Source organism: Esox lucius, chromosome 22, assembly GCF_011004845.1.
Source record: "Esox lucius isolate fEsoLuc1 chromosome 22, fEsoLuc1.pri, whole genome shotgun sequence".
Lineage (NCBI taxonomy): Eukaryota > Metazoa > Chordata > Actinopteri > Esociformes > Esocidae > Esox > Esox lucius.
The window spans coordinates 19,006,876-19,024,036 of record NC_047590.1 but is presented as its reverse complement, the minus strand read 5'-3'; the positions used below and the strand labels follow the sequence as shown (position 1 = coordinate 19,024,036).

General features: G+C 42.4%; 2 protein-coding genes across 4 annotated transcripts in view; one reads left to right on the top strand and one right to left on the bottom strand.

Annotated features, from left to right (window-relative positions):
* LOC106024153 (OX-2 membrane glycoprotein-like) overlaps window positions 1-17,161 on the top strand; it is a 100,567-nt gene that overhangs the window by 53,412 nt on the left and 29,994 nt on the right. The gene's annotated exons all lie outside the window — the stretch shown is intronic.
* On the bottom strand, window positions 2,533-6,440 carry LOC109615266. Of its 3 annotated transcripts, none has more exons than XM_034289562.1 (3): window positions 4,169-6,440; window positions 3,732-4,055; window positions 2,533-3,526 (listed from the first exon to the last, which is right to left on the bottom strand). In XM_034289562.1, exons 2-3 carry the CDS (start codon window positions 3,948-3,950, stop codon window positions 2,660-2,662), a joined length of 1,086 nt encoding a protein of 361 aa, XP_034145453.1. In that variant the 5' UTR covers window positions 3,951-4,055; window positions 4,169-6,440; the 3' UTR covers window positions 2,533-2,659. The 3 variants fall into 3 exon arrangements, with proteins under 3 accessions (XP_034145453.1, XP_034145454.1, XP_019899761.2); XM_034289563.1 differs by having other exon boundaries at window positions 3,732-5,936; window positions 6,042-6,440; XM_020044202.3 differs by having other exon boundaries at window positions 3,732-6,440.

The following is a 17,161-nucleotide window of genomic DNA, read 5'->3' as shown; positions in this document are numbered from 1 at the left end:
TAAGGGATTAAGTTGGGATATCCAAGTTATCCTGGATTAATTTAGCTTTGACTTGGTTGCACAAAAGCAGGCTGAATTAAACCCAGCCAAGTAACCATGGAGATTTATTCTTTGCAGCTAGCCTGCTCCAGAGCAGGCTAACAGCCAGGCTAAGATTAATCCTGGAGTCTTGTGTTAAATCAGCTGCCGCTCTGATCCGAAATAAACGTCTTTAACAGTTGTTCCGTTGTCTTCTGAATGTTTTCTACTTCATTGTTAACATGCATTACTTGTCACTATTGCTGTGACGAGTTTGATTTAAATACTACTACTGCAGTTTAGATGGTTTGTAATGGTTGATGAATTTGCAACGGGGATTTCAATGAAGTCAGTGATGAGGGCATTATATAAAGTCCCATTCACCTGTGTTTCTCCCTGCACCATGGCATGCCCATTTCTGAATGACGTTTTGGATGAAGAAGCGCTGATATTTAGACATGCTTTCAAACGTGAGAGGGTGTTTCGGGACAGATCAGACCCTTAATCTTTTCCCGACGAGTACCTGCATGAGAGGTATCGATTTACTGGAGATGGAATCCGTTATTGTGTGGCACTGCGTTTTTTTAGAAGCGGCATGTTTGTATATGCCGTGGGACATGCCGAAATTCTAAATAAAGGCACTATATGCTGTTGTGTCAGAAGCGTGTTTGGCACTGAAATCCTTGGCACACATCTTTATTACATTCGCTGGCCACAGAAGAATGTGCTTCATCAAAGAGATTTCTACAAGATTGCAGGTAACATGAGTTACAGATTACAAAAACGTGTTACATTACAACAGTCACAGGATATACTCAAGACAAGTGAGGATGGTAGATTGTCTTAGCTAGCTTGTTTGCTTCACAAATGCCTGATAACTTGAGAAAATGCATAGAGTGAATTTCATACTCGAGTACCAGTTTGAACCCCTTAATTTGGAGGAGAAACTTGAAGTAATGCGACTTGGTGCCCATCAGCCACGGGATTTTGTCATCACTCAAACTGCTGGTAAAAGTAACTGCAGGTTTAAAGTGGAGTGTTTTTTGAAGAAAAAGTGGCTAACGGTTAGCATACAAAAGAAGGCACTCTTGGGGAAGAACTACCGTGACACCTTTCTCTTCAAGTGAGCCCTCTGCCTCGGTGAGTGAAAGCATATTTTATCATCCTTCCTTTGTGGTGCTGGTCCTTCCCTTGGTCATATGTTTGTGCTGGAAGCAGAGCAATTCTCTCCAGTATGTGTACTACAACATCTGGTAGAAGCAAGCCGGTCTGTCGTTAAGTGTTTTGTGGAGCCACGCTGTTTGTTCAAGTTTTGTAGCTTTACTGGTATGTATCCTATAGTTTTTTACATATAAAAACGCCTCTGCTTACTACTAGTCTAAACTTGCCCTGGTAATGTTTTCCAATTACAATACTACTAGCTGGGCTAGTAACCAACGCAAACGGCATAAACAGGCGGCGAGCTGCCGAAATATATCTAATGTAGCATACATAGGAAACATGAGAATAGCCAGCTACTAGTCTGTACCCGCCCTGGTAATGTTTTTCCGATTGTAGTACTACTAGCTGGACTAGTAAACAAAGCAAACAGTATGTACAGACGGCAGCTCGCCTCTATCCACAGAAAGTTAGCTAGTTTACCAAATTGGCCAATTGTTTTTGCCTGGTAATTAGTTATAGCCTAACAACAGTGTGAGGTTATTCTATGTGGGTAACATTGTCCTTGCTAGCAAGCTGACATTATTAGAAGCCAGTAGTAGTAGCAAAACTTGTCTGCTGGATAGATGTACAGTCAGTAACTATAGCCATGTGCGCTCTGTATAGGTAGCCACATTAACAGCAACAGGGCAATTACTAACAACAGTGTGAGGGTAGCTAGCGTTTTAGCTAACATTACCTACTAATTGAACAGAAGAATTTCCACATCAGCGTCTAAGTTTAATGCATTTTGCTCCATGAGTTCCATCCTTCTTGGATAGGCAACTAATCCAATGTTCACTACGAATGACATTTATCTGCCTCTTTTACCAGATTTGCTTTCTTTTGATCCAAACCGTATTTTCTTAGGTTCTGTTACGTTATGAACTTCTTCTGTTTTTTTTTTTATAAAGTTGGCTAGCGTCTCTCTACCTGAGGCACAAAATGAGAGTAGCCACTTCCTTATTTTGTCCAGCCTCAGCTCTTCGTTTGATAAGTCAAACGCATCACTTCTTGTGCGCAGGATAACATTTCCTGCCACTGCGAGAGCCGACCACTTTTTTCCTTAGCAGCAGTAGTTGGTTTTACAGATGTACGATGGTTTTACAGATGCAGGCCTACATTTTCAGTTGAGCTACAATTTTTTTTATTTTCTCATTTTCTAATCGAGGTAATATTTTTGAATGTGAATTGTTTTCTCTTGTCATGCTGTGTGCAGTGGCTTGCTTGTTTTATTGAAATTGGCTTTGACGTTTTTACACCATTATAACTTATTACAACAGTGATTTTGTTCACCATTATAACCATAACAGGTTGTTGGTATAATGTAATGATTTACCAATATATTTTTCTTCACTTTTTCCTCAGTTTTGTTTTAGGGGATGTCATTCTCCAACAATTTGAGGCCTTTTTGTCCCTTGAGAGCAGAAACGACAAGTTACACTCATTCTCGCCAATGCAAAAGAGGCTGGACATCATCTTGTGGTTTCAGTAGCAAGGCTTTGGGCTTCCTGTCAGAATGTGCTAATCTCAATCTAGTTACAAACCTATAATTACAATTCATTACCTGGAATGAACCGGTTGAGGTGGAGGTGAAAAACTCCAGAGAAGTGGAGCCGCGCGCGCAGCGATACACGGGCAGAATCACTCCGCCCTTGGTGATTGTGCCAGTCTGGGTGTTCTGCTGTACACTCGGAGGGTCCTGGATGCACTTGAGGTGACGCCTCTGCTCTTGCCAGATTGCTCGGATGCGAACGGGATCCAGCAGCGGGATGCCCAGGTTGTCGTGCCCCTTCTCACTGTTGAAGACCTCCAACATCTCTATCAGGAGGAGCTCCGTCTCTGCAGCTCCACGTGTGTGGCGGCGGCAGTGAAGAGCCATTTCCTTCCTCCTGAGGTGGCTGTAGACCTCCCTGTCAGTGAGACCGACCATCCCGCGCCTCCCCTCCAGCTCGGACTGCTGTCGCATGAAGGCCCTGTACAGCTGGTGGCTCTCAGAAACAACACCTGCTGCGAACCGCCGCATCAGGTGCCAGATGTCAAGACGAACCACCATCTGGGCCCACTCGGGAAACATGGCAGCAGGCTTGGATCCGCCGACGCTAGAGCAACAGTCTCGGTCCACGTACATGAGCTCGGGGGACGGTACGCCTGCGAGTCGGTACCGCTCCATAAGCCCAGCCGCCATACGGAGCAGGCCCTTGCATTCACCGGCAGTGAGAACGCAATTCAGGACCTGCCCGTGCTCGTTGCCCACATCCGTGGCCCAGGCGGCTGTGTCGGAAGCTGCCCTGGCGAGTTTATTGGTCACCTGAAACCAAGAAACAGAGCAATTGTGAGTGAGATTGTGTTTCATGGTATTGGTCATTTTGGCAGATGACGTGTTCTTTATTAAAAATGCAAAGACATGCAAAAGACAACTAAAAACTACTACAAACTAATGTGGTATGCTTACAATATTGACCAAAAAGTACACTGTGGCATGTGACACTTAAAACGGTATGAAAGTTGGTTACCTTCTTTGTGGAGTCCATCTTTAAGATTGACCCAAAGACAGAGGTGACCCTGGCCTTCAACTCATCCAGCCGTGACAGTACGCCCATGCTGTAGACTGTCAGCAGCCAGACCAGTGAGGGGACCTTTGGCATTTCCGGGAGTGGTGGAAATTGTGGCCGGATGTTTCCGGAGGTCATAAAGTGCTGGCACTCGCCGAGGTACTGAATGGACCGTCGCATCCAGGCTTCGCTGTGGCTCTCACACAGCTTCTTGTACAGCTGAGTTGCACTGTCCCCAAAGAGCGCTCCCTCAGCATCACTACAACCGCAAGGTCACAGGAAAGCCTGGAGAGAAAGGATATTTTTTTATGATGTAAATGTACCTTTTAAAACGACAAAGAACAATACACTGAATTGTCACTTCTCAGCTGTGAAAACTAAAAACTATAAATATTTACTTGTAGGTCAGAATAGCTGGAAACTGGCAGCGATGCGCAGGATCCAGCTGACCCAAGATGCCCTGGGACCAGCCCGCCACCTTCTTTTTACATTTAGGGCACTCCAGGTACTCTGTGGCCATTAGGTACCAGCCCTACACATCCAAGACCCTCCGGATGGTCTTGTAAAGCCCAGCCTTGGTGAGAGTGGTGTTACACCCAGGCTGGGTGCATGTCAGCTTGAATGACCACATGCGCAGTGGCATCCAGAGGAACAGTGGACACGCAAAGAAGGGGTCGGGCGAAGCGGGTGGCTGACTGTAGATCAGCCGAGGTTGGGGAGGGTACCACCACAGACGCAACTCTGTGGTAAGTTGTGATCTCCCAGTGCTACCCCTGGTGAACAATGCACAATGCAGCTCTCCGGAAGAAGCAGCTGCATTTTAGATAGAGGACAAGAAAATGACTAGTAAAATACTAATAGTATTTCAGTAGCTTACAGTTGTGAATACCCAATTACTTTCTGAACCGTCGCCGTTATAGGTAGACTCACCTTAGGACTTGCATGTGCAGGCGGTGGACACGGGAAAGATTGCCGTGGCACAGCCTGCTCTTTGGTCCGGACAGCAGCTCCCGGTGGATCCTGCGAGGCCTGGGGTGGGTCCGTAGTTGTTTGGGTGGAAACTGAAACAGGGACCTGTATGTCCAAGGCTTCATAACAATACATACAGAGAATTCATCCATATATCAGGCCAAGTATTAGTAGAGGAGATTAGATGTAGACTAAACATTATATTAATTTCAGCAAGTTCACATTAGTTAAGCAAAGCACAGGTTGATGTCAGAAAAGCAAGGAAACTGAAGGGGATAAAAGTGTGAAATTACATGTGTCAAGGTTGACCCAAATCAAATGTGTAATGTAAGTTGTTCTAAAGAAAAATTAAGACAAACATTTTAGCCACATAGGAGGGTGGGAAATCTGCAAGTACTGGACTAAGCATTCTTATCAAGAATACTGGGGTGGGGTGAGGCGGCGGAGTTAGACACCATGAGAGGAAATGTGCAGCCACATGGCAGGATATGGATTAACAGCAACTAGTAAGCCGTTCTAGATGTACATGAATATGTACAGAGTTTCTCACCCAAACCCAACCTTATCCACTGGACCGTTTGTCTGATGAATATTCCAACAGAAAGACAATATATTACATACAACATTATGTTTATCCGATTAAAAAGATACTTATCAATGAATATCAGGAAATGTATCAACCAACTTACAGTCCTCGGTGGCAATGGCAACTGCAACCAGCTCTGCATCCGAGGGCTCTATGGGGTGCAGAGCTGGTCGCGGAGCTGGTCTGGAAGCAGGCACCCCTTTACGACACATAGAAAAGTGTTAAACGTGGTCTTAGTCATAAAGAGCTCATTGTTCCAAATTGAAAATGATTACTGGGAACTGCAGTCTTTTTGGCAAGGATGTTCCTGACCGTTGACTGCAGTTGACCTGGGGCCACAGAACGCTGCCCTAAAAATGCAGAAACCGCTGCACCAAGAGCCCTTTAACACCAAGCAAACAGTCGGGAATAAAATAACCATTGTACTTTTTTAAATGAATTAACGGGTCGTCTTTACTGATACCAATACTTACCCTGAAGCTGTCTTAACCCCAGCAAGGGGAGAAGGGGGTGTAGCTGCCTCCTGGTCACGGCGCCTGATATATTTAAGGGCTGCTTCCATAGGGTCCCCGGGATTCTGGGGTGTCTGCTTCCTCAGCCAGTTGACATAACTGATTAAAAACATATATATATTAATTAGAAATTAGTTGAATCAATTAGCACAAAAAATACAACTTATATCAGCATGACATTGTTATTCAAATGACTGTTCTCACCCAATGTGGACCTTGTCCTTGGACTCACAGTTCCTGCAGTGTCTCTGCCCTGTACCTGTGAAATCCAACAAGGGCTTGGCCCTCCTGTCCAGGCTGTGAGGCCTTGAGTTTGGAATCCACGAAAGCCCTCCGGAACCTGACTTCCACCTTAACGGCAGAATAATTATTTGTGTAGCGGGCCAAGGCATCCTTGTGGACCATCAGTGGAGATGTGGAGACGCTGCGCTCACGCTCCTGCTGATGGCTAGCCACCAGCCCCACAATCCAGCCCATGTCATTCTCTAGGAGCCACTTAAATGTCTGACCCCGGTACACGCCGAACTGAACCGCATACCGGCTCAGAACCAGCATCACGGAATCAGGATCACCACCCTCTGAGACGATACGGGCCCGGGCCTCTGCCTCTCATTCTTCTGGCTTCTTGCAAACCACAGCCTGGTCAGGCTTGGCGTGTGCGTGGCGTGCATGGCCAGCTCCTTTCCCCTCCGTCTAAATGTTGGGTTTTCCATCTAGGATTCAAGTGGTAAAGTGTATATATATGTATAAGAGTAAAATTAACAATGCAGAATTTCCATTCATTAGAATTCATAAATGTACAGGGAATAGAAAACCTCCCATAAGATACAATACAATAACATTGGCAAAAAATAATCAGAATGTAACCTGGTGACAGGTTACTGTACTAGGCTTGTACTGTAGACCATAGCCTGCATGACATTCACACAAATGTATCAACCTGTTAACTACACCAACACAAATTAAGGTGAAACATCAAGTAAAATAGTTAGAGGTTAACCAGCTATAGTTTTCCAATGTGCTACAGGTTGAACATGCCAAGTGCTGATGACTACCAAATAAGTATTTGTAAAAACCACGTTATTTGTGCCTTTCCGAATACCGTAATCTGTATGCACATATACAATGCACATTGTATATTTGCATAAATGTGCATATTTGCATAAATCTGTATGAATGTGCATATTTGCATAATTTTCCATATATTTGGCTAAATATGCACAGATTTGCATACATCGGCATGACTTTGCCCAGATTTGCATGTGTGCATATTTTAGTCCAAATTTGCTTAGATTCGATTTTCTTTTTGCTTTAGTTTTTTTTGCATATTTTTCCATAATTAAATGCGTATTAACCATTATTGTATAGATTTGCATACATTTTCAGTTAAACTTAATGGCTTCTACTGGATAAAAAGTTTAAATTGGGAATGTCTGATTTACATTGCATATTTGCATGAATGTGCATATGCAATAATGTGTGCAAATCTACACTAATGTGCATATTTGCTTAAATCTGCATTAATGTGTGCAGATTTGCATACATTTCCCAGAGCTGGCACACCTGAATCAACTTATTAACTACTTAACAAATGCTTACCTTTTCAATCAGGTCTGCTATCTCTGGGATACATCAACTAGATGGAATGGCTGGGGGGCCCAGGAGAGGTTTGGTAACCACTGGCCTAGCTGACTGTGCCTTTGAGTGTGCGTGGTGGCATTTGTGTGCGCTTAGGTCCAGCAGCTTGGCTGGAATCTCTGGGGAAGCCTGAATCCTGATTGTGTTATTTCTCCCGGCATTTCTGCTTGCTTCTTAGTCGTATGAGTAAATGTGACTGGTTGTTGTGAGTTTGTTCTTGTTTATTTAGGTTAATGTCACTGTTAATATGGGGTGGTTACGCCAAAAGCCCTGTGGTGTCTTGGAGAGGTTATTAGAATGCTGTTTAATTACGGGAAAATAGTGCTGAATGCCTAGGTGTAAAATGCACATTCCGCCAATGTTTGAGTTATTTACTGTAAAAATATAATTGTTTTATAACCTGCCTTTAATGCTTGTGTCGATGTGGCCAAGGGTCCAAAACTGCAAAATAATGGGTTGATTAAAACCTTGTGACGTAGTTTTGCGTTTATCGTCTTGTTTGCCCCCTCCTTATGTCCCTATTTAAGTTCATCCTGCCCTAGTGTGTTTTGTCAGTCATTGTGTGAATGTCACGAGTCATCCACCTTAAATATTATTTCGGGCGGGGGGGGGGCTATTCGGCCCTCTGAGATGGCTATAATTTTGTCACTCTCCTTCCACATACCACCATACTATAACCAGCAATGCTCTCTATTCTCAAGTATCCAACAAACTAATTTAATATTTAATTATTTCTTACACATCTGGCCAAAATCAAATTTGATAGAACGTTTTGCTATTATTAGAGTATTTCATCCACTGCCGATTTTGCGGGTTTTCCCATTTACAAAGCAGGTAGAAGTCACATTTTTGTCATAGGTAAAGCAGAACTTAATATTTGGTACAGAAACCTTTGTTTGCAATTACAGAGATTGTACGTTTCCTGTAGTTTTTGACCAGGTTTGAACTCACTGCGGCAGGGTTTTTGGCCCACTCCTCCATACAGCCCTTCTCCAGATCCTTCAGGTTTCAGGGCTGTAGCTGGGCAATACAGACTTTCAGCTCCCTCCAAAGATTTTCTATTGGGTTCAGGTCTGGAGACTGGCTAGGACACTCCAGGACCTTGAGATGCTTCGTACGGAGCCAGTCCTTAGTTGCCCTGGCTTGTGTGTTTCGGGTCGTTGTCATGCTGGAAGACCCAGCCACGACCCATCTTCAATGCTCTTCCTGAGGGAGGGAGGTTGTTGGCCAAGATCTCGCGATACGTGGCCCCATCCATCCTCCCCTCAATACGGTGCAGTCGTCCTGTCCCCTTTGCAAATAAGCATCCCAAATAATAATGTTTCCACATCCATGCTTCACGGTTGTGATGGTGTTCTTGGGGTTGTAATCATCCTTCTTCTTCATCCAAACACGGTGAGTGGAGTTTAGACCAAAAAGCCCTATTTTTGTCTCATCAGACCAAAAATATTTGACCAAAATTATTTGCCAATGGCCTCTGGATCATCCAGATGGCCATTGGCAAACTTCAGACGGGCCTAAACACGCGCTGGCTTGAGCAGGGGACCTTGCGTGCACTGCAGGATTTTAATCCATGACGGCGTAGTGTGTTATTAATGGTTTTCTTTGAGACTGTGGTCCCAGCTCTCTTCAAGTCATTGACTATGTCCTGCCATGTAGTTCTGGGCTGATCCCTCACCTTCCTCATGATCATTGATGCCCCACGAGATGAGATCTTGCATGGAGTCCCGGACCGAGGGAGATTCACCGTCATCTTGAACTTCTTCCATTTTCTAATAACTGCGCCAACCATTGTTGCCTTCTCACCAAGCTGCTTGCCTATTGTCCTGTAGCCTTATCCCAGCCTTGTGCAGGTCTACAATTTTATCCCTGATGTCCTTACATCAGAGAGGTTGGAGTCTGTTTGATTGAGTATGTGGACAGGTGTCTTTTATGCAGGTAACGAGTTCAGACAGGTGCAGTTAATACAGGTAATGAGTGGAGAACAGGAGGGCTTCTTAAAGAAAAACTAACTGTCTGTGAGAGCTGGAATTCTTACTGGTTGGTAGATGATCAAATACTTATATCATGCAATAAAATGCAAATTCATTATTTAAAAATCATACAATGTGATTTTCTGGATTTTTGTTTTAGTCTCTCTCAGTTGAAGTGTACCTATTATAAAAAATTACAGACCTTTACGTGCTTTTATAAATAGGAAAACCTGCAGAATCGGCAGTGTATCAAATATCAAATACCTTTATTTTTCAAAAATTCTTGTGTATGTGTAGACTAGGTCTCAGTGGGCCTACGAGTGGTTTTGCTCCTTTTTCCAACATCATATAGAAAGGTAAGGGTTTCATGATTGCTTTCTGAATGCCGATTATAGCATTCCTTTTAATATGCAGAAGATTATCAGGGACACGGCTTATTCTCAACAACAGTAACGCATCTATGAAAAACATAATGCTTTGCATGATGAAAAAGGACGACAAATAATTGGACAAGGGAACAGAAGAAGAGTCACACCTCTGTGCATGAACTTGTACATCGAGCCATTGACTATAAATACTATAAGAAGGGTTGCCACAGCCAAATCACGCTCAGAACAGGTGCATCTAGGCCTGAATCCTACCCATGCTAAAAGGGGTTGAGTGATCTGGAGGAAAGGCTAGTAGCATGAAGGCCAGCAGAAGACATTGTGACCCAGAGGTAGGGAGTTCATTCTCAGCCCGAACCCAATCATGTCCAGGCATGGACTTAAATTATGATATTGTAGTTGGGCTGGGCTTGCGAGAGTGATTAATATTTTCAATAAACGCAACAGTAAATAATAATAGAAACTATGTTGCTCTCTCCGTTTGCTGGAAGGAGGGCATGCAGTTACTGCAGCTTTGTGCTTATTAGACATGTATCAGCTGGTGCCATAGTTGTCACAATATTTCTGTTTGTATAGATGTTGGAAAAGTAAAATCAACCCTGTAATATGGGCTTGTATTTTCAGGCACGATCTTTCAAGTTAGAATATGTTCTGCATTTCTAATCTAGGCTATTTATGTTGTAATATTTCTAATATTTCCATGATTGTTGTTGAGCAGGAGAGTTTTTCTTTTAAACCAAATGTGCTTCATCTACGTTTTAATCTGCATTTTGAATGGGGAAGGTCATGTTTTGTTCTCCAAAGCTCAGGGAGGATGATATGAAATCATATTTTGCTTAGGGGAGGGTCAGCCATTTTCATATTTTCGGGGGGCTTTATCCTCCGGATACCCCATGTCATAAATAACGATCAGTCCCTTATTTAAACGTAAAAGTTGACAAAACATTTTGATAATAACAATCTTTGCCATATGCCATGTAAACCAGTGGCCCCAAACCCTTTTTCAGTTGCTGTACCCCCCAAAAGATTTTGCCCAAAAGTTAATTTCGCTAGTAAGCCTATGGTGTCATGAGTGTTTTCAGGTACCCCCTGTGGAGAGGCCAAGTACCCCCAGGGGTCCTAGTATCCCTGTTTGGGAACCACTGATGTAAACAGTAATTGTGGGCTAAAACTTTGTATTACAATTAGAACAGTTTGTCGTCTTTTAAACTATGTCAATGAAAACCATTGTCTTCCAATGGGATGGCGGGGCTTTTCTTAACTGGAAATTTACCCAGATTACAATTAGTAAATTTGGGGATAATATCATACTTTAGCAATGTGAATGCAAGGCATTCCCGGTGGACAATTTTTTTTTTACTGAAATGGCAAAAGAGCTGAGTCATTGACTAGGGCGTGTAAATACGAATATAACTGTTATTTTTTGACCATCGTTTACCTTTTGAGAGATGTGAGATCATTTCTTTAAAAGACAACCATTCTATGTGTTATGTACTCTTACAACCCTCACCTAGCGCAGCATTAAGAGGACTGGCCATGCCTCAGTGTCTGAGTCCTCTCTAGGTTTCTTCCTAATTTTGAATTCTACAAGGGAGTTTTTTCTTAGCCACTGAGCATTAACTCTTGTTGCTTGCTATTTAGGGTTTTAGGCTGTGTGTCTGTAACATAACTTTGTGACAACTAGTATTGTAAAAAGGGATTTATAAAATATATTTGATTGAAATTTGATATGCTTAACACAAACAATAATTTGGGACCCTATATGTTGAGTTGTTTGTGTTAAGCAGTTCTTGGTTGGTGTCAATACTTTTGTTGGTTTCTGTTCCGGTCTGTTAGTTTGATTCACAACACCATTATAAGAAATGTCCTTCAACTCTGCACCTGTGTCCTGTGTCCTAACCATGACAGGGTGGATACGATGGGGGATAAATAGATAAGTACATTTCAAATCAGTGTTGAGGAATTTCTTGAACTGATGTATTTCTGGATTCTACAAACATATATATAAATGGTGGAGGTGTGGACAGTGTTGTAAATGTGGGAGAGTGTATCATTGGGTCCCCTGACAAGTTTGTTAATCTGCCTGAGCTATCAGTGTAACTATCTGTTCTGTGTTCTTCCGGGTATGTGGCTAGCTGTCTTGAAGGGGTCATTTACAATGTTCCTTTAGCCCCTTGGGGGATGTAGGGGCAATTTGCCCATTTGGGACAGGATAGGTAAACACACGACAGGGGGCAGGAAGGGATGAAGGAACAAATGTTGTCTTTACAGGATGAATATACAGATTCTTACACCCACCCCTTAGAAATATTGATGATTCTCTAGTTACCGCAGAGATCTCACTGACCTTGTATCTGTGTGTATCTCTCTATTTGCAAATAAACTGCTAATTGTGCCAAGATAATGTTTTCTCTGTACCCAGGGACATTGGACTGGGGGGAAAAGGGGTACCTAGTATATAGGGGCCTAATGTGTAGAGGGGCCATCGACATTTTTTTAATCTTGAATACAGTGGGGAGGGCCCCCACAGAGACCGCAGAGCCCTGCATTTTGTGCTACAGCCCTATCTGTACCTACTTCCTAAAGAGTTAGATTACCCCAACAGTATTTCCATGTTAATAATTTTGATTAAATGGTTTTTATTTGGGGAACAGACTAAATTAAGACTTACTAAATTACATTTAGGCTACCTGGGCTACATTCACACTGGCCACCTATTTTAGGTAAATACCTTATACATAAGTGACTAAAGTGACTGCTCAAATTATAAGAATATCAGAAATGGTCTTCCTGTTTGAACACAGCCCTGATACTAGTGACAATTGACCCAACATTTAGTTATCTTTGGTGTACAACAGTGAGGACATGATCTCCAACAGAGAACAATGAAGTGCATGTGGACGTGTAGAGACTTAGTGGTGTCATATTTGTCTCCAAAATAAACATTCTCACCCGAAGAGTTTCTGATTGGTTTATTCAAACACATGTCAGTTGTACAGTTATGGGATAGGATTATTCAGACACCTTTCAACCCTGACCATCTGGTAGTACAGGTAGACAGGGAAATGCACAACCATTATCACCACGGTTCAAGCATACTGCAACTACCTCTTCAACCTGCTAATGATCATTTCTGAAGGTGAGCTAATCAGATTCATTTGTTTATAATATACTGCATTTGTCTGCTGTTTTATTGGCATAACATTACTAATACTATACATGAAATGATTTGCTTTCACAACCATACAAGCCTACTTATTTCACTGCATTCATAATTCAATGAATGTGGACGATTTACATTTTCTTTATAGGGTAATGTACAGTATATACAGTATCTCAGAGAAGTGAGTACACCCCTAAGTGAAAATGTCCAAATTGGGCCCAATTAGACATTTTCCTTCCCCGGTATCATGTGATTATATTAATAACATGCAATGAAACTTGTGCTGGTTATAGACACTTAATAACACGTTTTTAAGTTAAAAAGGTTTGTGACCCCCACCCTTTGCCTCACAGTGGTTTGATCCACTGCCCCCCAGCTCTCAGCGGTACTACTAGTGATGGGATGTTTGATTATTTTTACAGACTCGGATCTTTCCGTAAAAAGTTTGAATCTTTCAAGTCATTTTGTTCATTTCAGTCAGTAATGCCTACATCCCCCCCACCCCCCTACACAAGGGCCAGATAATGTCATTTACGTGTCTTTTCTACTTAAGCAAACGCTTGTTCTACTCTATGATTACAATTATGTTTTTTATTACATAAAAAACAATATATTACCTTAATTACTGTAGGCCATGCAACTAATTATCTGTTACAAACATGTACTTACAATGTTACTTTCTTCATCAACTTTCCGTTGAGAACATCAAACTAACAGCTGTTGGACAGAGAGTAGGCTACTGAGCTGGAAGCCAGCGGTTGGGGAATAACTGGTCCAAGCTTGTTTTCATTTGTTTTTTTCATGACACCATTGATCAACTATGTTAATTATTATAGTCTGCGTTAAATTATCAGTTATAAACATGTCTTTATGATGTTCCTTTATGATGTTCAGTTTTTCTCTGTGAATGTACATCGAAGTTGATCGGAGAACTGAGCTGGAGGACCGGGTATGATGCAAGTGATCATGTTGTAGAAATCCGCTGTCAAATCTTTGAATGAACGATACAATAGAACGTGTTACTAGAAAAAAAGGAATTGTGAGTCCTGAGTCACTAAAAAGCATTGTTCAAAACAAACGAATCATTCACAAACTGCACATCACTAGTTGATACAGTTTATGTTCACTAATGTGTGGTTATCTGACATAGTCTGTCATTTCGTTGGTGGCTTACTTTCAGTAAGTAGTTCAACAAAGGATATGTTAGACATTTCTTTATTTCTACCACTCAATACAGCAAGACAAATGTATACCCGTCACCAGTCTTCATTTTCACTGCATTGACTTACAGGTCACACATTGTTAGATAGTGGATATCTGACATTTGCTAGCTGGCTACAGTAACATCAACCAGTGTTTGCAGCTGTTGGAATTCGATTCAGTGAGAGAAGCTAGCAATGCAATCACACACAATAGCTCAATTTGCAGAGCTACAGTAGCGAGTAAACCGATGGTGCAAATTTGAACAATAATCTGGAAATTGTCCCATCCAAAGTTGATATCATATTTTCACCCCAACAGTGAACATAGTAGTAGGAAGGAGTTATAGCCTTGTCTCCTTATAATAATTGATGTTCACAGATTCTGTAGTTGGTTACTTTAAACAATTCAAACACTAAAATGTCATGTATACTTCATTGTATCCTAAAGATTCATAAAAGTGTGTTTCTACGGAAGAAAAATAATTAGTAAAATAGTAGTTAATATGTTAGTACAGTCATCCAATTTCAAAATATGTCAGTAACACACCAGAGAAACACTCCATTTCAATTGACCTGTGAGGCCCCCAACCAGCCCATGATGACCTGCAACACATTGACTCACATCACTCACTTCTACATCGACACTGGGGGTTCTGGGCTGATCCCAGAGTGTCTTTTCATCCTAAAATCACTGTCTTCATGCAGGTCTCTCTCAGCTGGTAGAAACACAGCAGGTTGTCATAGTAACCCTGGGAGGAGATGCTCACTTCAGCTGCAGACTCATGGAACACAGAGACGTCCTGCAAGACACCTGGCAAAAATAGCATTGCAATTTGTTATACACGTTTGTTTGTTTTATACTAAACTATATCTGAGATAAAAGAAATAAGCACAAATGACATGCCTGATCCTTGAGGGTGGATATTTAGATTACAGTACAAGTAAAGTACAACAAAATGAAGTTAGCTTCTAACAAGAAGTGCAAGTAGAGGAGGGCAGGAAATGGACAAGTATTTACAAGTATTAAGTATATTTAAACTCCTCCACTTGAGTGCCTGCCTCAAGTGGAGGAGTTTAAGTATCTAGGGGTCTTGTTCACGAGTGAGGGAAGGATGGAACGGGAGATTGACAGACGGATCGGTGCAGCTTCTGCAGTAATGCAGTCGATGTATCGGTCTGTCGTGGTGAAGAAAGAGCTGAGCCGCAAGGCGAAGCTCTCGATTTACCAGTCAATCTACGTTCCTACTCTCACTTATGGTCATGAGCTTTGGGTAATGACCGAAAGGACAAGATCCCGGATACAGGCGGCCGAAATGAGCTTTCTCCGCAGGGTGGCCGGGCGATCCCTTAGAGATAGGGTGAGAAGCTCGGTCACCCGGGAGGAGCTCAGAGTAGAGCCGCTGCTCCTCCACATCGAGAGGGGTCAGCTGAGGTGGCTTGGGCATCTTTTTCGGATGCCTCCGGAACGCCTTCCTGGGAAGGTGTTCCGGTCCCGTCCCACCGGGAGGAGACCCCGGGGAAGACCTAGGACACGCTGGAGGGACTATGTCTCCCGGCTGGCCTGGGAACGCCTCGGTGTCCCCCCGGAAGAGCTAGAGGAAGTGTCTGGGGAGAGGGAAGTCTGGGCATCCCTGCTTAGACTGCTGCCCCCGCGACCCGGCCCCGGATAAGCGGAAGAAGATTGTATGGTATGGTATGGTAAGTATATTTATATTAAAAGTGGAATGTGTAGATGTGCAATTAAGTCAAATGCAGTACAGGTGGCAATACTCTATGTGCAATTGAGGCAAATAGTATTGAGGCAGAAAATGTATTAGGTGTAGTGTATGTTACAAGTGGGATATTAGTTGTGCCGATTCAAATGATAAATTCTAAATTGTATTCTAGATGTGCAATCAAGGCAAATTGAAGGAGTAAGGTAGCATGTGCATCCGGGATGCAGAGATAGCAGTAATGAGGTCCCCGAGGTAGACATGGGTATGTAACAACTATACAATTTCAAATTGAATTTGCAACTGAAATGCAGGGATAGTGTCTTGGGAAACCAAGTCCAGTCTTTCTAAAACAAATGCCCTATGACTCAGGAACTTTTAAATCCAATAGATTTTAATGAAGATCGTAGAACAATGACAGTCATCAAAGCCAGGCCCTTCTGCAGATACACCCAACATTTTATAAAGAAACTTCTTGCATGATGCAATCTGACCATCCTTTTTGGTAAATCCCCTGGACGGGGTTTACCTTTTATCTTCTGGCTTTTTCAAGGGTCCTTAGTTTCACGCCAATAAAATATGACAAATTCGTGGTTCAAACTTTGATCATTCCACCACATGGTAATAAACTGTAGGGCCATTAATGTCTAGACACATGATGATGCTCTGTTGAGGTGCACTGCTACTGGTTCCCAAGACAAGATACATACAGTGGGGAGAAGAAGTATTTGATACACTGCAGATTTTGCAGGGTTTCCCACTTACAAAGCATGTAGAGGTGTGTCGTTTTTATCATAGGTACACTTCAACTGTGAGAGACGCAATCTAAAATAAAAATCCAGAAAATCACATTGTATGATTTTTTTTATAATTTATTTGCATTTTATTGCATGACATAAGTATTCGATCACCTACCAACCAGTAAGAATTCCAGCTCTCACAAACCTGTTAGTTTTTCTTTAAGAAGCCCTCCTGTTCTCTACTCATTACCTGTATTAACTGCATCTGTTTGAACTCGTTACCTGTATAAAAGACACCTGTCCATACACTCAATCAAACAGACTCCAACTGTGTAAGGACATCAGGGATACAATTGTAGACCTGCACAAGGCTGGGATGGGCTACAGGACAATAGGCAGGCAGCTTGGTGAGAAGGCAACAACTGTTTGTGCAATTATTAGAAAATGGAAGAAGTTCAAGATGACGATCACTCTCCCTCGGTCTGGGGCTCCATACAAGATATCACCTCG